Source organism: Falco biarmicus, chromosome Z (assembly GCF_023638135.1).
Source record: "Falco biarmicus isolate bFalBia1 chromosome Z, bFalBia1.pri, whole genome shotgun sequence".
In the NCBI taxonomy this organism is placed as follows: domain Eukaryota; kingdom Metazoa; phylum Chordata; class Aves; order Falconiformes; family Falconidae; genus Falco; species Falco biarmicus.
The window spans coordinates 7,359,371-7,383,898 of NC_079311.1; the positions used below are offsets into that span (position 1 = coordinate 7,359,371).

The 24,528-nt window shown below is 36.0% G+C and overlaps 1 protein-coding gene across 2 annotated transcripts in view; it reads right to left on the reverse strand.

Moving 5' to 3' along the window:
* Window positions 1-24,528, reverse strand: part of KIAA0825 (KIAA0825 ortholog) — a 252,855-nt gene that overhangs the window by 141,789 nt on the left and 86,538 nt on the right. For both annotated transcript variants that reach the window (XM_056325815.1, XM_056325816.1), the window contains 6 exons: window positions 24,000-24,265; window positions 22,604-22,754; window positions 17,335-17,525; window positions 14,974-15,156; window positions 8,277-8,387; window positions 2,975-3,114 (listed from right to left, as the gene is read on the reverse strand). In XM_056325815.1, the coding sequence (XP_056181790.1) occupies window positions 2,975-3,114; window positions 8,277-8,387; window positions 14,974-15,156; window positions 17,335-17,525; window positions 22,604-22,754; window positions 24,000-24,265 (1,042 nt within the window). The remainder of the gene's footprint in view (window positions 1-2,974; window positions 3,115-8,276; window positions 8,388-14,973; window positions 15,157-17,334; window positions 17,526-22,603; window positions 22,755-23,999; window positions 24,266-24,528) is intronic.

The following is a 24,528-nucleotide window of genomic DNA, read 5'->3' on the forward strand; positions in this document are numbered from 1 at the left end:
AGAAAATGAAATTAAATCTCTGTAACAACTGGAGCCTCACTTACTTATTGTAATGAATATGATTTTTTTTAAAAAAGGAATACATTGCTTTTTTTATTGTACAACATTAACTTGGTGCTGCCATTTCTACTCCTTAAACGAAGTACCTATGAGGCCCAAGGACCAATGGAAGGCCTTGGATGTGTGCTTCTGACAATCTCCCAGAGACCTCTTTCTTATCTGCTGTTGGTAAATTGTGAGGTGTCTGTTGACTGCTGAGGTTCCCTTTGGTGTTAACCCTCTGTTGGGCCAGTGTAATCCAATAAAGCTATTGCTTTTTATTTTATCATGCAAAGAACTCCTGGTTCCTGGAAATAAAGGCTCTCAAATGAAAAGTCACAGACTGTTCTGCTGGTATGTCATGCATTTAGAGCAAGTTTAGCAGAAATTCTCAGAGTTCACTTTCACCCTTCCTGTTTTCTTATTAGCATCTGCTGGATTCAATGACTCGCATTATGCAAGCACCACTTTCTTTATTCCTCTATTATTTGTTGCTTGTCAAAATAATCCATTTCTGTTTCATATCCATGGGTGATAAAGCAATTGTGGTAAAAAATTCTGCCAAGAAAACTGCAAAACTGTTTATTCAGAAAACTAACACAGTACCAGCTACCCTTCATTATTTCTCACTGTAAAGGCACACGCTTCACTCACTCAAGAACATGTGTTTTAAGAAATTTTCTGAATGCTGGACCTACAGAAAACAACTTTAGGACTATATTACACTGTAATTAACTGTAACTCTATTGAATAACACCTTGGTTATTTAGACTCGTAGTTTAAGTTATAGAGGTCCAATATGCAAATCTGATTTTTTGACTGTTTTTTTCAGTTGCCTTTATGCAGCGGCCATACACAATGGAGACAAATCAGCAGTTCAGTCTTGCGTATCCTGATCTATTGCCTTTAGTATTTTTGATGCGATAACTTCATATGTGAGGAGCATTTTAGTTTTTACGTACGTTATATATATACCACATCATTCAAAAAAATTTCAAAAATCCAAATCCTGTCACCTTGCTGTTCAGACAGCTTATATAGAATTTCAAGAGCTTCAACAAATATGATAACCTTCTAGTAATATTTAGCAACAGTAAACCATGCATACATGCATTCCCCCAAAATACTCCTCCTGATGAGAAAACTTTGCCAATCCCAACAGTAGTCCCTACTATGACAGGGAATATACGGTATTTCTGACCCTCACCAAGTGACAACCATATGAGAACAATGGGATTGGCAAGTAAATTAAACGTGCTTGTGTGATGCCTACTGTAAGTATCCCAAAGTATTGCTACATTAAAAAAAAAAAATGTTATCGTTATCTAAAATCATCAACATATAAGCACCTATTTAAAGAAAAATCTTGCCTTCCGGCCTGCTTTTCAAAGAAAAATGGAACAACTGAATGTAAAAGAAAGTAAAATGTGAGAAGGCTTTTCCTATTCAAAAAATTCTTATCATCTAGTTAAATACCAGGGAGTTTTGTTATCACTAGGGCAAATCACTCAAAAACTATGGTATACTTAGCTTTTTATCTGTTTTCATGCATAAGACTTCACAATGCAAAATTTTGCTGTTGATGAGCACGTAATTCTTTAAGCCTTTTATCCTACTGAACAGAAGAATCCAAAACTGTCATTGCCAGTAGTATGGTGTAGCTTATTAGCCCAACTTCCCTTGTACTAATACATAACAGCTCATGTGCTAAAAAAAAATAATTAGATTATATAGCATCAGAAAGCTGCTGTACAGGAGAATGAATACAGAATACAATAATTTTATCACTAGGTAATTAACCCTATTGAAATTAATTTAGAAGATATGGATCATCACAGGTTTTAACTTTCTCTAAAATGGAAGTTTATTCATACCAATATTGTAATTACATTAATGAAGTCTGTACAAATAGCACATTTTCTAATTCAAGGTAGTATATATTTCCCCGAAACTCAAGAGGTTGGTCAGTCAATAGATTAATACATTCTGTCACTTAATACCTGTGATAATTTAAGCAGCTAGTGAAATTCAATACTGGATAACACTAGGGTAGGAACATGATCCTGATAAAACATTTGTCAGTCTTTGTAAAAGATGACAGGTATTTGAATAGGCAAGCGGATGTAGTGCAGCTTTCAGTAAGCTGACAGAAGTGGAAGCAATGTTGTACCCCTGACAAATGTTAGACCACTTTAAAATGACAGAATCAGAATTGTGGTATACCTAATATTATGTAGACCTAAGAGTTTTTCTGCGAAGTAGGGAGAATTCCTTTGCTAAAGAAAGATAGAAACTGAGACCCTCATTCGCTATTACTGCAAAATTGCGTCAAACAGGTGATTATACTATTAGATTTTCAAAAAAACTGATCATTGGATCCGAAAGCTATTAAAAGGAAAGATGTGATAAAGTTTGCTGCTTCAAACACAGTATTAGCAGAATGACAAGAAACCATGTAGAGCCATTCTTTTATTTGTTCTACTTTCATAACGGCATTAACGAGAGTATTAACAACAGGAAGAACACAAATGTACTTCTAGAATGCCTACAATGATAAACATGCAGTATCCTAAAGAAAACCTCTAGAAGCTTTCCACTGTTGACCCATAATTTTGAAAGTGATCTTTCAGACAACTAATCCACACTTTTAAAAACCTGAGTAAAGCAGTTTTGGTATCAGAGCTCTGTTAAATTCAAATTCACTTTGACACCTCTGCATGTACTAAAGCAGCCTATTTTATCAAATTGTAGTCCGCTCTGAAACTATGAATACTCAGATTGACTGCAAAATGTTCTCATTAAAAGTGTTGTACTGATAACTGAATGGCCACTGATACCCCCAAAAAGTGGCTGACAGCCTTCCTTCAGTATTTAAATAGTTAAAAATGAATTTGCGTTTCTCACTGATGTAAGGATTGAAAGTATAAATACTTACTTGAACTTCTCAGTAAAATTTTCACTAAGAGACAATCATGATGTAGCAACGTTTCCAAAAGCAAGTTCCAATTACAGTATGGCTGGGATAAGAGCAGTTTCAGCTGACCCTGGGCTGCCATTGCTCTGGCTGATGGAGTCCTTTCAAAATATAAGATAAAGACAGAATAATGTAGTTAATTTATCTATGAAATTAATATCCTTAAAGTGCAGATGTAATGCTAACTCCCTTAAATGTCAATTCCTCCCAGATTACTCTGAAAACACTTTCATGCTTGCTTACTTTAAGGCAGCTCAGGGTAGGAATTACATTTAATCTCAACTAGCTAAAAGCAAATTAACATTTGGTAGTCTGCCAAAGTTATAACTGATACAAAGCAACCTCCCTTATCTCTTTCATGGAACCATGTTTGCCTTGTTCTACCACGCAAAAAGGATTTTTTTTGTGCACTTGAATAAATTCAAGGCTATTATTCTTTAGTTTACTATTACACTAATTTTTTAGTAACAGCTCTGAAGTGTCCTTGATGAAGTATATGAAGCTCTCAATTAAAAAACAGAGAGAATGCTCAAAGGGGCTGCAAGATTCCACATCAGGTTGACCAATTCTTACATGTCCTGAAAAATCCACCTGATATATTAAACCAGTTGGATAACTGCTTTGACAGTAGGGAGAAGTGAGAAAGCATAGCAGTACAAATTCATTAGCTTTTAAGGAAATTGCAGTTTGTTTTCTGTTTGCGGTTTCCGTGTTCCGTAGAAGTTTAGGTTTCCCAACAAAAATATTCCATGGCTTCTTCTGAACTCAGCCAGTGACCCAACACCAAATGCTGAACTCACATTGGAGCAATTAAATAAAAATTAAAAAATATTGCTAAAAAAAAATAAATCTTGTCCTGCAAGATATTTATCACTTATTGTATTTATTATTTTCTCCTTCTTGAAATGTTTTTAAAAAAGAAGTTTTCAAAATCAGGTTTTGGATAATGTTTTTCTTTGAAAGCTTAATTTTTCATTATTTTGAAGGCTTTACTAAATTTCAACTACTTAGCCATTGTATTTATTCTATTTTGGCTTCAAGTTTATACAATAGTTGCTAATGCTGAAATTTTATGCACCGCATACGTAAACTTTTATGCACATAAATTTTACATGCACCAGTGTAAAAACTACATATGCACTGATGCGTTAACTATGCAGGCATAGACATCTGCCAGTACACACACTATACCTTCAGCATCAGTTGAAGCCTTCTTCATCAGGAGCTACATTTTCCTGTCAGACTAGAGAAGGATTTATATGCCCCTGCACATATACTTCATGTGCCATTTACACACAGCTACTGGGACAGAGCTAAATTGGATTCATGCATCTGTTCTAATGGAGGGCAACTTCTCTGTTATGTTGCACACTTCTGTGACCATCTGACTCAGCCAAGTGTGCCATCACCCAGCCTGGCTTGCATCACACATGAAAAAAACCAGAGATGACTACACAAAAATGCTGCTCTTCAGCCAAGGTTGACATACAGACAATACACCTAATACAAACCTACAATGCCCGGAAATGAAAATGCCAGCTGATGTACTCCTCTAGTTTAGTCTCTCACATATGGATGTTTACATTACCAGAAAAGCAGTATGCCACATAACTTGCAGGACAACCTTGAAGTAACCTAAGGAAACCAAGCTTCCATAATCCCATTTCCCAGCAGGACCTTCACATTGTGCACTTATGTCAAAACTTCACAGTTAATACTGTAATAGCCGTTTTCATAAAGAAGGATTCTACACAGCACAGCTTTAGGGGTTTTAACAGTAAAGCAAATACCTATGAGTTAATAGCAATGTACATGCCATGAAATCCTACGTACAGCTTTTGTGATTTACACATGATGACGTAACACTGGCTTAGCAATTACATTTTTCCATTTAAGTGCATACTAGATTCTGATATTATTTATCAAAAATATATACATGTGTACATTTAGATCCTGACAAAACTTGCAGCCAAAATAAAGTTTCCATATTTAAAACACATCTTGCATTCAAACTTTCAACATTAAGGCTCTGAGTTCTTCATAGTATTATCTTCATTTCTGTGTGTTCAAGATTAGCTACAGATTATATAAACTCTAACACATGTTAAGAGTAGCTAGTAATTAACGTTTAAATTAAAACAATTACTGTATTCATACTAGAATTAGTGCTGTGGCTGAAGGCAAACTCAACGCTTTGCTAATTCAGCTAAAATACATGGGCCAGTTTCATTTTCTTTCTCCCTTGAATGCCACATTATCATATCTAATAAGGTCATTCATTGTCTTCAAAATGTAGGAAAAGGGACAAGTTTGGTCACTTAGATTTATGAAGGACAATATTTTAAATTACTTTAGAAATAAATGCCATTTTTAGAATATTTGAGTTGAAATAAAACTTGTCTGTCATTGACCAGATGGGAAGTTATCATGTTGTAATATACACCAGTTCTTGGCTCTTTAAGCCTCTTGCAAATTGAAATGTACAATGGTGTGACTCACTTGGAGGAAAAATAAAATATAGCAGATATTCCCTACAGCCATGAAGCTAGCACCAATAAATGCACTGAGAAGTTTTGTAACGTGCATATGGAGAGGCATATGTTCTCCCATCCTCATAGCTCAGTACTAGTGAAAATAAGACTAGCCTCATAAAAAGTGACAAAAGGTGAAGTACATATAAATATCACACATATAAATGTTCAGTTTTGTACAGTGAAGGAAAAAAAACCCAGAACTCTGATTTGCAAATGGTATGATTATAAACCCCAAATAAAGCAACAAATGAATCGTAATTACCACTAAAAAAACCTGTAATATAAATTATCAGCAATTATTTAATTTAATAACCAGCTATGTTATTTTGGTTGGTATCCCAGACAGAAAAAAAGAAAACTTCAAATGGTAAGTTCAAGACTTTATAAGGCAAATAAACATTAACGTAAGTTCTTGTTAACCACATTGACAAAGATGTTGAAGTCAAATAGATATAAGAAAACAGACAGTAGACATTTTTAGGCATGAAAAATAATGTAGTAAATCTGCTTAAATAGTAAAATTGTAAACAAAATAATTTCAGGAACTAACAAAATTTTGTCTTGAAATACCATGCTTAGGAAAAGCAAATACCTAACATGCATATTTATGCCAGGTTAGAGTCTTCTGTTAAAAATTAGGTGGCCACAGTTGGGAGGTGTATAATGGCCTGTGCTTCCAAGTTTGTTACGGACAGTGAACACACATTTTTATTAGATGCAAGAAGTAAAACAATAAAACTATTCAGGAAGAATTAGGATGCTCTAAAAATAGACTTTTGCAATACTTTAACATAATGTGTCTTGCTAATACTGCAAATACAGTATTTCAAGAAAGAAAAGCTTCCATGACATAAATATACAGTGCAAAACCAATAAAAACACATGAACACCTCAGAATATGTCCCTCAAACTACTTCATTACATACAGGATCTTTAATTGTTTTTTCTGAGCAGCTGAACGATGTGTTGTTAAAAGAAAACATAAAGCACTTTACTCACATAATTTACTCATTATCACCAGGACAGGATACATAGCTTCATATACCCGGAACATCCTCACACAGGTACACTAACCGTAACTTAGAGATATGCTTTCTTTTGGACTCCTCCCTTTCCCATTTGGTGATCAAGAAGATGTATATTATCTCACCTTTCACAATGGCAAAATATGTAAATGCTGGATAGCTCTGGAATAGTTTTATGCTACTTATTCAAGACAAATATGTCCGAAATAGCATCTGTAAAATCCTAATTCCACTTCGAAAAAGAGAATCGTGTCAGACTGAAATAGCACCAGCATTTCCTTTAAGTATTTTTTACACAGCAGAGGGTACTCACTTGTGAAGCCATTTTCTACAACTCATAATTCGCAGCATAATTTAAATTTTGAATACTGGCCTTGGATTAGGGCATCAAAAAGCTTATAGTCTTTTCTACAGTAAGTCCTTAATGAAGCATAAATGTTCCCAGAAATAGAGTAGATCCCTTTTTAATTGATCATGCAGTCATTCCCTCTCCTATAGCCCCCCTCCTCCTCTCCTTTCTCTCCACCCATGCATAACTTAAAAAGCCAATGGCAAATTTCCTCCAGGCTCAACTGAGAGGTAAAAACACATGATCTTTCAAGCTTCAGAAAAACTGAAATTACTCTTTCAAGCAGGGAAAAGGACACATTCTGAATTCAACAGTTACCCACTCTGTTTGGCACTTTGGTTAGCCAACCACACAACTTTGATTCAGTCACAGCATTATTGCCTCTGGTTTGGCAGTTATCAGAGGCACCAGGGAAGAGATAACAGTGCTACTGGACATGTAGTCAGGAGTGAAGGCTATGGAGAGAAATCAGCATGTTTTGTGTAGCATGGGGCAAAATCAGAGGGAAGATATTGTGAAGTACAAGGTACAACATACTGTGCGTACAAGATAAGGGGTAATAAATCCACAGTACATTGGTCATCAATAGGTCACCACTCCTATGACAATGTATTCCTCCAAAATATAAACATTCTTTCTCAGAAAACAAAATAGTGACTCACAAAAGCAGGTCTTCATGAAAATGGAGAGTGAAAATCTCCCAGGAAATAACTGTTGAAGAGGAGGAGGAGGTGAAGGGGTTAGGAGAAGATCTACACTGGTGTGGGAGTGCTTCAGGTTCAAAATTAGAAAGGGAATGACAGCACAGCTGGTAACATATATCTCATATGAAACTTGTCATTATATGCAGTGATACAGAAAAAGAAATTAAGCTTTTGCCTCTAATCATGCAATAATCTCCTAAAAAATCAACTACGATCAAGCAGGATATTTTTCAATGAGTTATTTATATATCAAACGGGGTTTTTTTGACCAGCAATCATAAACAGAGAGGCATACGTTCATTATCCTCTCTTTAATTACAAGTCTTTCAAAACAGCAACTGTGCTGAAACACATTATTGTCAAGAGCTATATACCCTTTAACTAAAGAAAGAAAACCTTACAGATTATTCAAATATCAAACAGAAAGATTAGCAAAAAGCTACACAGTAGACTGCTTTCAGCATGACCTTTCTCTGAGAATCTTAAAGTTTAAAGAAATCTGCAATGAATTTAGAAAATGTTTCTGTTTTTTTAATCAGAATATTAATTAGATATTTATTCAGATACACTCTTCTCAAAATGTTGTAACAGTATTTGATTAATACTGACCATCTGCTGATACTTTTAAAACCATCGATTTCTGATACTCACTTCAGTAAGGAAGAACATGATGACTGTATGAAAAATAACCAGTGTAATGGATGGTAAAAGACTTCTGAAAAATCTTGAGGAAGATGTTCATCAGAATTGTTCAGGAATGTCCTGAAAAAAACCAAACACTTCTAAATTACATGGAAGACTGAAAATCTCTTTGGATCACTAGTACTAAATATATATATTTATGTATGTAACTAGAAGACAAAAAATACCTTTAAGATAAATAGTATTAATACATGTATGAGCGCAAGTAATTTCAAATTTATTTATCTTATGTACTGTTAAAACTTTCATTCTGTATCTTATTTGCTTTCACTCTTTGAACCTTGGTATCTAGCACTGATAGCACCGTTAAAGCAGTATGCTTCATATTTTTATTCCTATATAGTGCGTTTTCAAACTATGTTTGAAAATGCATGGAATAAGCAATTTCCTTTGCTTTCAGTCATTCATTTCTATAGCTCTTTTCTTTCTGCATAATACACGCATCATATTATCAACACTTTTATCATAAGTAAAATATCTTTCAAAATTATAACGGTTCTCATTTGAATAACATACAAGGATGTATATACTTTGGATTAAACTGACAAAAATGTGAACCAGAAGCTTTGGACCTTCACTGGCTTGTGAGAAATAGAATACTGCCTGAAAAAAATGCTGTCTTCAAGTATAAAGACTGGCAAAGAATTAGATAAACTAGTTTTATGCCACTTCTGCATTACTTCTCTTACCTAAATGATGGGAGAGGCAAAAATCAGGTATGTCCAATCCACTGGTACTAAAAATTAACTATTTTTGTTAACTAATGATATTATATGTTTATAAATACCTATAATTATACAAACAGGATTATAGAATTTAATATTTTACTTTAATTATTATATATTTATATAAATATAAATAAATGTATCAGTATCTGTACAATTCTGTAGCCACTACACAGCTGCAATAACGTGTGATAGGAACGGATGCTCCTTGGCCTCTTCCCTTTTTGCTCTCACTTGCAGTGAATACAATTCCAGCTGAGAGGACACAGTCTGTTATAGCCATCCCCCACAAGCCATAATCAATTATCACTTCTTTTGCACATTACTTTTCAGCTTTCTTGGCTGTGAATTTTTCATCTTAATAACTTTCCTTCTCTGAAGTTTGTTTCTTTATGTATCACGGCTGGGATTTTCTAAGTTAGATAAAGACGATAACTACCTTTAAAGATGCCACTTCTACAGAACTCATTCATGGTATATTTGCTTTACTTTCTGGAGTGATTCAATGTCATTCCCACTTTTGAGTCAATACTCTTTCTATTGCAGTAAGAGTAGAAGGACATTTAGAAATACCTCAGGAAAAGACCTAAGGACTTTTGCAGGACAAGAGAATCTTTGTACAAGATATGAAAAAAGCCACAGCCAAACACGGAAACAGTGAAAGTGGACCTAAACAGAAGTGGAGACGTAATAGAAACCCATTCGAATACAGCCTTCAGGAGCCTCTAACCTAAAAAGTAAAATCTCCTCCTTCTTACAGGATGCTTTGTCACTATGGCATTAATAGCACGTGTGTTCTGCCATTTAATTATTTAACACTACTTTTTAACTCTTTTTCACAGCTGCATACAAGCAATTTACAAGTGTAGCTACGTGTCTGTGAGGCAACTGTCTGCCTGTAAGACCCCATATGAACGAAGAGAGAGAATTACATTTTTTCAACAAGAAAGGCAGGTGTATAGCTTCTGAGCTTCTTCAAAAGATAGGGTGATTTATTTGGAAATTAATTTTACTATTAAACCAAAATCATAGGAAGAATTTACTACAGACTTCAAAATTATCTTAGAGTAAGCAATATCTGAGCAGAAGGATTAGCACATTGTGAACTTGTGCTCTTTGTGAATTCATGTAAACTTGAAGATTAAAAATAAAGCTGAGATTGTAATATCGAAAAAGGAGAACTTAAGCTAGAAAAATATTTCAGCAGATGAGAGATAGTAAGATTTTTTTTTCTCTAATTTTCTCACAGTGTTTGAATGGCCGTCTTTAAAATAATTATTTTCTAACTTAAGTTCTCCTTTTTGGGTAGTAATGTAATACAAAAAGGCAGCATCTTGTCTACTGATAGGGTATGAACTGTTTGAAGGACTTCAGGGCTAAAGCAGCTTGTTAAGTATGGTTTCTTAGCTGTCTCCTAAGGACAAGCACAGGGCAGACTTTTGGACTCTTAAGGCTTATAACAAAACCTCTACAAGAATTTTTAAACTGAGATGGAGATAATCTGAGTGCTTATTGCTTAAATATTAGAGTAACTTCTAATACTGTGAAAAAAATAATAATCAAGTGTCAAAGGATAACACAATAAATCTGGTGCCAGAATTTCTCAGTGTCCACTGCTGGCTATGTAATTCTTGCCAGGGAACCCCAACTCTGTTCCAGAGAGTTTTTCAACTATTCTTCTGACAGAAGTATAATAATAGCTAGTAGGAAATTTATTTTGACTACAAGTTATGTTAAAGCAGCTGCCTATAGTCTCAAAGCAGTGGATAGAATCTGTGAAAGTATTTAATACTCCAGCAAAAGTCCAAAGTTATAGTAGTTTTATTCTTCAGTAGAGTGTGACAAGGTGAGAACTCATCTTGTAAGCCTCAGTGCAGGTGTGAAAAAATGAGATGCCAACAAGATACATCCTAATGATATTTCCTTGTAGACTTTGAAGGATTTAGCTCTGAATACGGAATAAACATCACTACAAAGCAACTTCATGAATTACAACCCTTACATATGAAAATCAAGAGAAACACTTTCAGTTTTTAAAATTGAATGACAGATATTTTTACCCAATAGACAGCAATTTTACCAATAGAATCTTTACATTCTTCTCTCAGCATTTAAGTCATTCACCTGATTTCTTGTTAGGAAAGTAAGATACAATAATTCATAGTATAAAACCACAAAAAGTTGCATCCACCTTACTCATTATGATCTTCCCTAGCAGAAAGTTTGTCATCTCCTACACAGGACAAAAGATTAAAGGATATAGAGAAAAGCACAAGAATGGATCTGCTCCAACTTGAGCAACCTTCAACCTCGTGCAGAAGACAGTGTCTACTCTGAAGTCATAAATGGTTCTGTTGTACTGCACATTGACAGCCTGCTTCTCCTGGCTTTCATTCTGTAAAAAAACATAAATGAAGAACAGTACTGGTTTCTCCTACAAAATCCACAAGCAGCATTGAAACTGTTAGATCCACTGCACAAAACCCCGGTTACTGGAACTGCATAACTGACAACAGCCTTGCCAGTAAGACTATGATGACTGGAATTCTGAGAGATGAAAATCCTCTTTTTTCAGAGGTTTGGGTCAGCAGCAAGAAAATAGCAACATCTGGTAGTTTTGGGGAGACTGCTGCTCAACAACAGCAAGGCAGACAGAACACACATTAAGGACACCTGCAGGTAACACTGTAGTGGGGGAAGTGGGCACAGTAGGTAAAACAAACAGAGTGCCAAGTCACAGATGACTGGGCCAACAGAAACTCACAAAGTTCACTGAGATAAAGTACAACTTTTTGCCCCATCCACAGAATTATATTAAGGTAGGCTGGGGAGAGACTGACTGAGTACCGACCCTACCCAAGCCTGGGGTTTATGGCCAGAAGGGCGTTGAATACAAGGCAAGAGGGTATTGTCACTAGAATCCATAAGTATGGCAAGCAAACTAAAGACACTGACTTGCTTCATCAACTTGGCAACAGCTAGTCCTTACCTAGAATATTCTGTTGCAGTGTTTGGCATACAGCCCAAGAAGGATGTGAGGAAACTGGAAAAGACGAGACTGCATCACCTATGACAAGAAGTTGAGGGACCTAGGCTCCCTCACTCTGGTGAAGAGGTGGCTAGAGAGTGGAGTCATGTCATGGCAGCCTACAACTACCCAAAGGGTAATTACAAAGACAACAGTGACAAACCTTTCTCAGTGGGGGCTGGCATGATGCAGCAAGCCACAGCCAGCAGCTTTGAAGGTTCACACCAGGTATCAGGCAATACCTTGCACTAAGGCAGTACAGCTGTGATGCAACTTTCCCCACAGAGACTGTAAAAGCTTGGTTCCTGGAGGTTTATGTGGGTGAGCTAACACAGTCATGTCTGACTACTCTTGGTGATTGACCTCCTTTGAGCAGAAGGTTGGGCTAGGTGACCTCAAGCAGTCCGTTCCAACCAGCATTTCTATAACACTGAAGCTACTTCAGGAAGGCCAGAGAAAGGTGGAGGAGAATGAAGCACAGAACAATGGGTGAGTAGTAAAACCTGATAACCCAAGATTCATAGGTGAACTTAGGACAGGGTCTAAGCAGCCTTGTCACACAGACAAGAAACTCTTGAGTGACAGCAGAATGCAAAACATTTGATCACAGAATTAGGAAGGAGAAAGCATATGCCAAAATCACCCTATTTGAAGTTAAGAATATTATTAATTTTTCAGTACCCCTACTATTTTGTTGCATTTCAACAACATAATAAAGAGTTTTGAATAATTGTAATTCGCTGGAAGCAATAGTTAATATAGCATCTCTAGTAAGCTGGAAATGAGCCAGTCCTATTATTAGAGAACTCCTGGAAAACAATGTTCTGTCATCACTGCTTTTATGATTACACAAAACCTTCCTGAACCATCTAAGGATTAATTTAAACCTAGCCCCTGCAGGGAAATCTTCTAGTACCAAAAGAGAGCATGATAGATTTAAAAGAAAAATCTTTATTTCACTTCCAGTTAATTGTACCAAAGTTTTGAAAGATACAGAGCCAAGCTAACAGATGGAGATTTTGATTATACAGCTGTAATTGTAAAGAGAACTGATGAAGGATTAGTATTCCTTTGAAATCAGGCATAACTTCTGAATTTGTTATTGATAGATTCCTAACGTGATGAACTGTGCACAATTCAGTAAATAACAGACCTTGGAATTCAACCTAAAATTCCATACATGAGAGTGTTTCCAATTGGACACAATCGTTCAAGAAGCTAATTCGGTAAATCTGTTTTTTCTTTGTATTCTGGACACTGAGTTAGGTTACCTGACAAATTCTGGCTGTAATGAAACACACAATATGAAAGAACTACTTTGATAACAGAGTCTCACAGGTTTTGAAAACAGAAGTTCTGGATACACATTCATAAAGAATATCCCTTTTTATTTACACAAAACCAAGCATCACCTCTCTAACAATTTTTTTTGGGGGTGTGTGTGTGAATATTATTTTTGTAACTATATAACAAAGTACAACATTTTCATATTCTTCTTAAACAAAGATGCCAGATTTTGGTTATGATTTGCAGAGTACTTTGTATTAAATTAAATGAGCTGCTACATCCTGCACATGTCAAGTTTTTGATTTCTAGAAAAGCAAATTAGGATACTGAAATTTATATCCCTAAATATGAAACCTATATGACAAATTTGTCAGTCTGTAGCACTTTACATAACACACAAAATATGCTGCCTCACTCTTTCCACTGGCACTTTGTTCTGAGACTCAGCCAGTTCTCAAAGTAACACAAATTTTTTATGGTTCCAGGTACAGATAAATCGGTAAACAGTATGGATTAATGGAGGAAACTAGAATAGCTAAAAGGAACAGACTACGCTATGTATTTATTTTAGTCCATCATTATACAGTCTTTCCTACAGAAAAGATGAAATGTCAAAATCGACAGCAGAAGCAGTTACAGCTTCCACAGTGTCCATTCCACAGCAGGACTACCTAATCTGTTCATAAATCACCTCCTTAATTGCTATTTTTTCATAAGCCTGCATTATATAAGATCAAACATCCAGTACAATCCACTTTCACATGTTCCTCAGAGCCCACAAACACCAAAATGAGCCCACGTGACAAAAAATATTTAGTTAAAGAAGCTTAAATGCAGGAGGTCACCACCCTCCTAATAGTACCATTAGCATTACCCAGAATGCTCTTATTTAGAGTAATAAAATAAAAGCCAGTTTAATAGGATTTGGCTCTCTTAGGTGGTTTTTTTGGGGGTTTTTTTTTTGTTTTTTTTTATTTCAATTTGAGATCTCACTTTGTCTTGTTTCTTACCCCAAACTCCAGCAAAACTTTTAGCATGAAAAAGCAATGAAAGTCTCGGGCCCAACTGCAGTGCAAATAACATCCTTTTGTTTACAGCTGTGACTCGTGAAGACATAATTTTATAAAGACAGGCATTTTATACCCTTTCTGTTTTAAACTGTGTTTAATATGTGTTGAAGCACACTGGTCATGTAACCAGATGGTAATTTCAGACTGGTAAGAATGTGTTTCCAACAAAATGTGTCCTAACTGAACAGTGAATCACAAATTTGGGACAGTAATTATTAATGAAATTCTATTGCTTGTGTTACAGAAGACATCGAACCAGACATTCATTATGGTCTGCATTATCACCAGACTAAAAGATGTGCAGCACAGGAGTTTGATCCAAAGCTATTAAAAGCCCAGCAGCTATAACTGAGCTTCAGGTAAGACCAAGGAAGTTCACGACCATATCAAGAAATGGCCAAAGGTAATGAAACTGTGTCAACTATGTCAACTATAGATTGCATTTGTACTTCAACGCAGTTAGTCACCTTTTAGATCTATCCATGTAAGCTCAATAACCAATTTTATCTCAAGTTGAATGTTTCTTTCATACTCACACATACAAATTCTTCAGTGGTGAAGTTAAAATAGCCAGCACAGAGAGCAGACTATTGCAGTGGCTATGTATTTTATAGATCTTGAGATCTCTGTCTTCACGTGGGTTCAGAAACTCCTCTACAGAGCTGCAGACTGACCAAAGCATATCTTCAGTGGACATCAAAATGGCTGCAATATCAATTCTGTAATGGGTGATGGAGGGCAAGTGAAAACATTACTTAGGACATTAGGACTGTGGTATATTGCAGTGAAACACAGCTTTCCTCTGACAATATGAAATACTTAAATCATAGCATGGACTTCAAATTTCATCCTCCACCAGTGGTGTAGGATTTCTAAATCCATTACGCTTTTAAAAATACAGTGTTTCCACAGAGAAGTTGTTACTGAAACTAGTCAAAAGAAGACTTAAGAAATACGGAGATTTCCTCTTCCAAAGGACAATGCCACTAGGCAGGAACAACTTACATTCTAAACTACAACCAAATAAAAATAAATGTAGCTTGCTTTATGATAAAGTATAATTAGAATATACATATCTATTTTCAAACCCAGGTGGAGTAACATAGTAACGACAAGTGAACTAAACCTTCCATTTGCAAAACTTTTAACTGACAGGCAACATATTACGATACAGAACGTGCCTGAGCCAGTAATCTGTTGTCTGTTGATACTGGTTGGCAGAGCACCACAAGCCATTGGCCTAAACGATAGCAAGAACCTGAACTACAGTGACATAATCTCACAGGACTGTGCTGACACAGAACATGCAGGAAACAGATGGATAACACAAAATATATGGTGAGCATGAAGTTGGACTGAAAAAAAAACCTTAGTATTTAAAAGCCAATGGATGCATATGCTATTGTCTGCATTTTTAAGGATCATCTTATTTGTGGAACATCTAGGCAAACACACATGAACAGACATTTGTCTATATTACAGAACAGATCTCTAACATTCCAAGAACCGTTGGGGGAAAAGACACTCCCTACCCCAAAGTAGTACTATAAAAAAACCCCCAAAACATAAAACCTCTGTGATAAAAAATACTGATTGTTATTGATTAAAAATTGTTTTTTTCAGTGGTGCATGACTGGATTGTTCTATTCACTTAGTGACAAAGAATCGCTTTACTAAATAAAACAGCTTCTCTACAAAATGAGTGTAAAAAGTTTTCTCTTGTTCAGTATTTTGAAGCAAATTATTACAGAATTGACTAATACTATGCTTAAGAAATACTGTATCAATAAATATTCATATATCAGGGCATTTTTTTTTCCAAGAAACTTCCAGAAAAGTTTCCAGGACACCTCTCTGTACTGAAGTACAGAAGGGCCTAATCATGGTCAATTAGTTCAGGAATAGACCATGCAAACAGGTATTCTGACACGCAGAATAAAACTTTGGGGTTTTTCCCAATTATTCCAAGACTGTGAACTTCTGCAAATTACTTAAGCTTCCATGACACTGCTTCTTTTCATAATAAAACTTAGGTTGACAGCACATAACTCCTAGCTCACAGAGACCATATCTCTGCTGAGGGTCCGTCATCTCCTAAAAATGAAAAGCGGTTAAGTTTTTAACTTGCATGGCCACCACAGACTACATCAATTTCAAAATCTAAAAAGAGGAACATAATCATGTAAAGAAAGATACATAGCAAAGGGGCAGGATGAGAAATACACTGATATCTTCAGTAAAACAAGACAATGGATAGAAAGAGAAAGGATGGTGGTAGGGTAAGCTTCCACCTCGAGGCACCTGCTTCAGTATTCCTTAATGAGACCCTCCACTCTGGCAAAACACAAGAATCCCAACGAGAACGTCCAGCTTTGTATTTCCTAAAATGACAGCAGAAGGAATGGTCTTTTCCTCCTCTCTCCTTCTGCACTGGCTTCATTCTGGCAAAACTTCAGATGCGACCTCACAGCTCTTTGATTTGAAAAGCCCTATGAAAAGAAAACTCACATTCCATTGGAACACATGGAGTTTTCCTCATGAATCAAGGGCTTGACTTCTAATCTTGATGCTGCCAAATCTGCCCACATTTTTTGTTGCACCACCACTTCTCAGGGCACTGTTCATGAGGCTTTCAAACTAATCAAGCAGTTTATGGAACAATTTCACCAAGAGTTCGAAAGAGGTCTTGATTCTGCGTGGTTTAGTATATGACTACCAAATACACTTAAATATACAAAATATATTGAATTAAAATGAACATCAAAATACATAAATTGTGCCTACCCCTTCTGCTGTGTTCATTAACATCTAAATCTGAATCAAAACAGTGCGTAACAGAAAACCAAGATTTACTTATTTTATCCATTAAAAGTATGCATTAAATATATAATCATTACCTGATTTGTGGTGTTCTCTTGTAACTGGGGCAGGCCTGACAATATCTGGAGGACAGCATCGCCAAAGATTGCTCTAGTACATCTGTAAGAATCTCCTGGGCTGTCTTGGGAGGTAGAATAGTCCACAGATCATGATGAAGAGCACAGCAGAAGTAATGCCACATCTGGACAGAGAATGAGCATCTTTCCCCCTGGCAAAACCACCACACATTAAATAATAAAAACACACCTTCCAAAATGTCAATTTAATTTCTGTAAATCTAATTAATTAAATCTGAAGAGAAACAGCTGAAGTTTCAGGTACACGATGACCAAAAGATGGTCCTTGACAAGATATGAAACATCTTTATTAGCCAGGAAACATGTGTTCCATTTCAGTTACAAAACTAGGGTTGTGCCACAAAACCAAACCACAGCATTTGACCTCTTAAATCCTTAATTATTAACCTGTTCTCAAAACTCATAGTGTTACAAGTGTAGTTTGAAAACATATACGGTATTCTGTACTCACTATAAGAGTCAGATGAATTTAATATAACAGTTTCTGTGTCCTTGAAAGAAAATAATTATGTAACCACTTAAGCATGTTTTCCCCCAGATTCACCAATGCCACACATAACCATGATTACGAAACTTAGGCAACAGGAATAGAAAAAAATAACAACTGAACAATTAAACTGGTAATAAGAGATACTGAGATTTTTTTAGTTGGGTATTTTTTTCATCTCATAATGGTAACTCACTGAAATTAAATATTTCCAGCGAAGGAATCTGGATTGGTATTAATATTTCATTGTCTATACAGAATCACCTCTATAAGACACAGAGATAAATCCAAAGGAGTCAAAATCACAGTGATTAATCTGTAGTATCTGTAAGTACACAGTTCAACTCACCTTTAAATATTTAAACTAATACCTATTCTGAAGATAGCCTTGTGATGAAGCTGTATCAGAACAAAGACTTGAATCTTCACTTCCCACATTCCAATGGAGTTGAGGAATACTTTAAGAATTTGCTGACATTTTATAATTATGAGAAATATAAAACCACCCCGTGATTTTTAAAACACTCTAAGAGTTTGATAGCCATTCTCTAATAATTATAAAACAAAGTAATCTGGCTTCTGTTTAAACACACCACATTAGCAGACTATTGGAAATTGTCATTATTCAGTATTTCTCTGCCATAATATTTGAAGTGTTTTTTATACTAAAAAGTGGTTAAATTATGACAGAGAAGAAAAGTACCAAAGTACCAAACTTGTGACCACTGCTCTAGGCATTAAATTTATGATTGGCATAGGAATCTCTGAAATCTCATTTAGGAAAAAAAAACAAACAAATCACTAAGTTGTCAAACTTTCCACGTTTCACTAATGCAAAGGAGAAAAATTTAACACAGATAAGTTGTGAAAGAAAACTATATGCCTGATTTTCCTTGTACATACAACCATGGACGTCTTATAACTGTTTTAAGCATATTTCTTTCAACCAACAAACTGCAAACAATAACTCTGGTATTTTGAACAATCAAGTACTTGACAAGTGTTTCGACAGAGGTAAACTAGGATTATCTTATATTGACCAAAAATGGACCTAATAAAATTATGGACATACTAAAATAATATGCTATTTTTCTTATATGAAATAAAATTACAGTATTATTGCATGAAATACTGAAACATCATCATAAGCAAGTACAAGTTTACTTCATAACTCTAACTCATAACTTCATAACTTCGCATAACTCAAGTGCTAAAACAATTCTCTAAACCTGGTTTTGTTATATAATATTACCATGACTAGTCTTGAGGTACATTGCAGTAGAACTTAGCCAGAAATAAAAGTCTAACTCTACCTTACAAACATCTTACTAATATTTCTCTTTCTTTGCAAAAATATTTCAACTGTTACAGAAGAACTTACCAGGTAAAAAATAAATTACTTTGAATGCCTACTGTGAGCTAATTTATTTTGGTTGTATCTTTAATTTAAAAAAAAAACTTCATTTTTTTCAAAAACTTAATCAGAAATACAATTCTAAACTGACTTTGTAACGTAGGCTATTTATTTTTTTAAGTAACTGCACATTGGTGAGTTTTACTAGTTAACTATGTAACTACAAACACAAATGGCTTGATTTTCTCCACTTTGTTTAATTTAAAGCACTAAATTGAGTAATACACCTTTTCTAACATCATACCTCCAGTGCAGAAGCAACAGTTTTGCTGAAGATTTAGATGAGATCGACTCCCCTTTTCCGACCTGTTTTTCTATTTGTTGCCATTTCTAGACAATTCTATGGGTAAACATCTGCTATTTTTGCAGGCTCCGTATAATACAAACAGATGTGAGCTTTTATTTAGCTTTTATATCAGGAAACAAGCAGCTGCGCTTTATTACATAAGCCACTCAATATTATCTTTGAACAGACAATTCTTTATTCTTTGACTATTAGAAAACAGAAGTTCCCAAAGCTAAGCAGATGTCTGCTACACTAAAAGCTCAGTTCGAAAATGTAATCTGGAAAGCTGGCCCCGTGGCACAGTGGGTGTTCAGTGCACTCTACCAGTGAGATCCTGAACCCAGGGAGTTTCACTCTCTGGCAGCTCAGACTCTGCTGAACAAGAACTGCACTTACAGCTCTGCTCAGACCCCACATTACCACAGATTTACTCCTTGCACCTCACAAAATCTCTGCTTAACTTTCCTGAAAGACATGCAAAACTTTCTGTGATCTCACAGTGATTATAATCTCTGTGTTTACCCTCTAATCGTAATTGGTCTTTTGGTTTTTCTTCTAATTGAGGTTACCACTGTTGGTTTAGGGGCACTTCAGAGGGCAGACGGGTGAGCAGGTACTGAAATTGGTTATGGAAATCCAAACATATTTTAAAATACATTATTCTTATTTTAACAGTGTAGAAAATTCTTTTACAGAATGTAACAACCATTTGCTAACAATCTTGTTCTCCTTAGATGTTACCACTGTACAAACAAATGAATATGGAAACTGCAGCTCTGTGTAATCAAACACAGACACTGTCCTCTGCCCCTTCCTCCTTTTCCCTTTGTCTTTCAGTGGTTTTGTCTTCCCTCTGGATGACTTACACATCAAGTAAGTCAAGCAGTTTTATCAGTCAATATGTCACTAGTTGGGAATGGAAAGGAAGGCTATCACATATTCTTTCTAATACCACCTGAATGTCCTGTATTACTGGGGAAAAAGAAGACAGCAACTTCACGTGACCCCTGAAGTCTAGGATTGCCATTTAGTTTGTAATTAAGTGTACAATACAAGAATGAGGAAAGAAGGGTTTCTTCCTCTTCCTTCTGCCCTGCTCATGCACACAAACCCAAAGGACAGGCAAGGTTTTGCTTGTTTTGTGGCAGTACATGGGATTGAATATATTTTCCCTTTATGAAACTGCATTCGGGAGTTACAGATGAGGACTGAATCTTGTACAGTTGCATATAATACTCAAATCTGGCCGGCGAAGGGGAAAGAGTAGCGAGGGTCCTGACCTAAACCAGGTTTGAGAGCGAGACTGCCCAGGAAACAAGCAGAAGCAGAACGCCAAGTGCAGCTTCCCCTTAAAGAAGCAAGGTCATGATGCTTTTGACTATGAGCCTCTGACTTGCACAAGTGCGAGAGTGCTCCCACTGAGAGAGGGGGAGCTCATACCAGCGCCTGCTCTTGATGACTGGCAAGGTCTGCTGGCACCTGGCTCCAAGCTACTCTTGTTTTCTAAGCTCAGCAACTACTGCAAGACTTTAGAGGCAGAGCTGAGGTCTTGGAAGGAGCCACCTCTCACTGCTAGCAAATTCAGCAGATGTTGCCTCTGTAACAAGAAATAGGTCTTAAGCCAACCTCTTCCACTTGGGATGCCTAGAAGAGTGCCATGGATGTAGCAGCTGCTCAGCATCATATCTCCTGAAGGCACTGAGCAAATCAGAGTCTGTCCTTGGGCCATGGCCCAGCAAAACCAGCACAGTCAAGATGTAAAATTGCATACCTTCCACCTTGAGTCCTGCAAGTGTACGGAGCTGAGATACCAGCTTTCTTCATCCCTTCCTACACACAGCAGTTCTGATCAGTTTATGACAAAATTGTTTAGTTAATCCATATTCTTCTTGAGGCAGCTATTTCTGACAGTTAGGTTTCCTCGATGGTGAATAAGTTACTGGGTCACTAACAAACAGGACTGCAGACACTGAAGTTCATACCATGATTTATCAGTTGCCAAGAGCCACTAAATTTCTTACTTTCTTACCAACTCAGGACACCTGGGCTCACATTCAAAAAAAAGTAAAACACTTATTTACTTGTCTTTTAGGGGTGGGCATTTTGATAGAGTACTCATATTAAGGTCTGCATCACCTGTCCAGTATGGATGTTTATCACTGACTCAGCAGCTTTTGACACTACATCTGTAGAATACACATATCACACAGTTTTCTTTCATGTAAGAATTCTCGAAAATGCTTAACAAAACCACTCTAATTCTCTCATACCGCAAATGAGATAAGGAAGGGCAGGACTTCAGGGGATCTCAGTTACTATTGATAAAAATCATACGATACTTTTCACTTATTAAGTAAAAATAATTTTAAACAGTATATGTCAGTCTATGTCTGCATTAACTGAGATGAAGAAAAATCTCCGATAAATGATAACAATTTACTTGATCCTTAGGGGGTTTTTTTCATAGAATCATTAGGATCACAGTTTAAAAGCAGACCTGTGACTTCAAAATGCATGTGAAATGACACTAGTTATTTCAGAAATACATTGTTGAATGCCTAAGGGGAGTATTGTCCACCTAACTTTGTTACATCCTTTACTCACAAAAGCTAAAAAGGGGAACCAATTGAAAGTAAAAATCAAAGAATCAGATTAAAAATCTCCAGGAGAAAAATAGCTGTCTTTCATTTTTGTATGTCACACTTTCTATAAGAAGAGTTCAACTGACGGTGTCTTCTTTACCAAGTTCTATATAAATGTCTTGAACCCATCACACAATATTTTATTAAGCAATTGACACAAACACTACATGGTAATGATTTATCTAATCTTTAAATAACTACGCTTTCCTACACCACTTCTACAGAGACATTTGCCTGCAATAACAGATATTTCAAAATAGCAAACTCCAATAATCTTTATGTAAAAATAATGCTGATCTTATGCTTCTAATTAGTCAGAGAGCTGGCAAACAGTAAAACACATTTTGTAAAAGGGAGGCACAGTAAACTTAACCTCACACCTCATAAAAAGCTTTGTAGTCATCCCAGTGGTGGCTCTCAGCATCCTGTAAAATGCTTGTAGCACAAACTCTGACGCAGTAGTTCGTAACTTGAAACTGGAGAACGTTGATGAATTCCTGATATTGTTGGACAGGCACTAGGAACAGGGGTCTGTTCAGAGAGAATGATCAAAGAGGCAAAGATTGAAAGGCTGTGCACTAGGAGGTAACAATCCCCAGTACTGCAAATGGTTTTGATTATTAGGTATCAATCATTCATTTCCTCTTGGTCCTGGAGCCTGAACCTAGCATTCACTTTCGAAAAAATATCTGGTCTTTGTTTCACAAGTTCTTTAAATATATGCTCACCTATAAATTTTCATTTAACCAAGTCACTGAGAAATATATCACTTCATCCTATTTTCTGAGATAAAAGTACATTTGTCATTCGGTTATTGGGACACTCTGGGTTGAAGTGTAATTGCATCAGCACTTAGTGTGATAAAGAAAACATAAACACAGAGCCCTGGGAATATTTTTGTCAGGTGTGTGAAAACTCCTTCATAATAGACTTAAGTAGAATTTTTGAACAGTAGTTTGGCCCAGACTTCCCATTCACAAAGATGTGCTTCATGCAGGAGAGAGTAAAATGTCAGAGGGAAAGTATCTCAACAATGTATACAACCCCTTACAAATCATACATTCTGTGAAAATTGCTATAGTTCAGGTGTCCCTCCCAGAACGCCCAGTATCTACTCTTGAATTAGATATGGCCAGAAACACAAGGGCCAATAAAGAGATTCCTAGTATCTTACGTCAAAATCTCCTAAAAGCACAGCAAGTGTAGTTATTGCCCCCCCAGGCCAAACACTGCCTTAGACATTACACTACTACTTCGTATCTTCTCTTAAGTTTTATTCTGCATGCACTGAAAAATAAACTCTAAAACTGCATTGGATGTATTTTTTCACATTTCTGAATACAGATTGTGTAAGGAAAAACTGCAGGAATGTACGTTTATACTGTCCTCTAAGACTGCTATGTGCTAAATCAAATTTTATGAAAATTCAGCTATCGCAAAGGTCAGAAAAGGAAATTAAGGCCTTGACCCCTTATTTATATGAAAGCAAAGTATGTTCAGTTCACTGGACAATCCTATTTACTGAAGCTTAATAAATAAAAAATATTGATCTGCAAATCAAACGCAGATCTTAAACATAAATAATTTGTTTTGTAATGGCTGCTTTAGATTATCAATAGTTTTGATTCAGGTCTTTCCATAAATAGTTCATGCAGTGCATGTGCTAAAAAATATGATGCAATTTGGAAAAATACCACCACACTGTATCACCAAAATGGAATGAGGTCCTGTATTATTTATATTTGAATTAAACCATTATAAGTAAGCGGGACTCACTTTTTGCTTGTTTCTCTCATTAAATTGCTATACATTGTAAAATGCTGAAAGATGTATATTGCTGTGGAAAGGGCAGCATACAAGTCTTGCAGGGGAGCCTTGGAGGGGACGTCTTTGCTTTTCTCCTCTAGTCTTGCCAGGACAGCTGTTGCCACTTTGCTGCAGGCCTCTACAAAGTTTGCTCTAATTTCCTGAAGAGAATCATCTCTGCATGCCAGAGCCAGTGGAAGCAATGTGTCAAGTTCTTCCATGATGTCAGAACAAAACTGAGAGAAATAAATGTGCCATCAAGTTATTTGTATTCTGGCAGCGCTGTTTAATTTACACACGCTAGGGCCAGATTCTTGAATAATGAAACTGGCATAAAACATAAATACATTAGATCAGCTTTACAAACATTTCATTCTGTTATATAGGGAAGAAACGTTTATCTACAGTAAATGAATTATTATTTCATTCCTTGCTTTAAAGCTGCATAATACATATTGGGGAGAAAAAACCCAAAACCATCTTAAGCTAGTAATGCCTT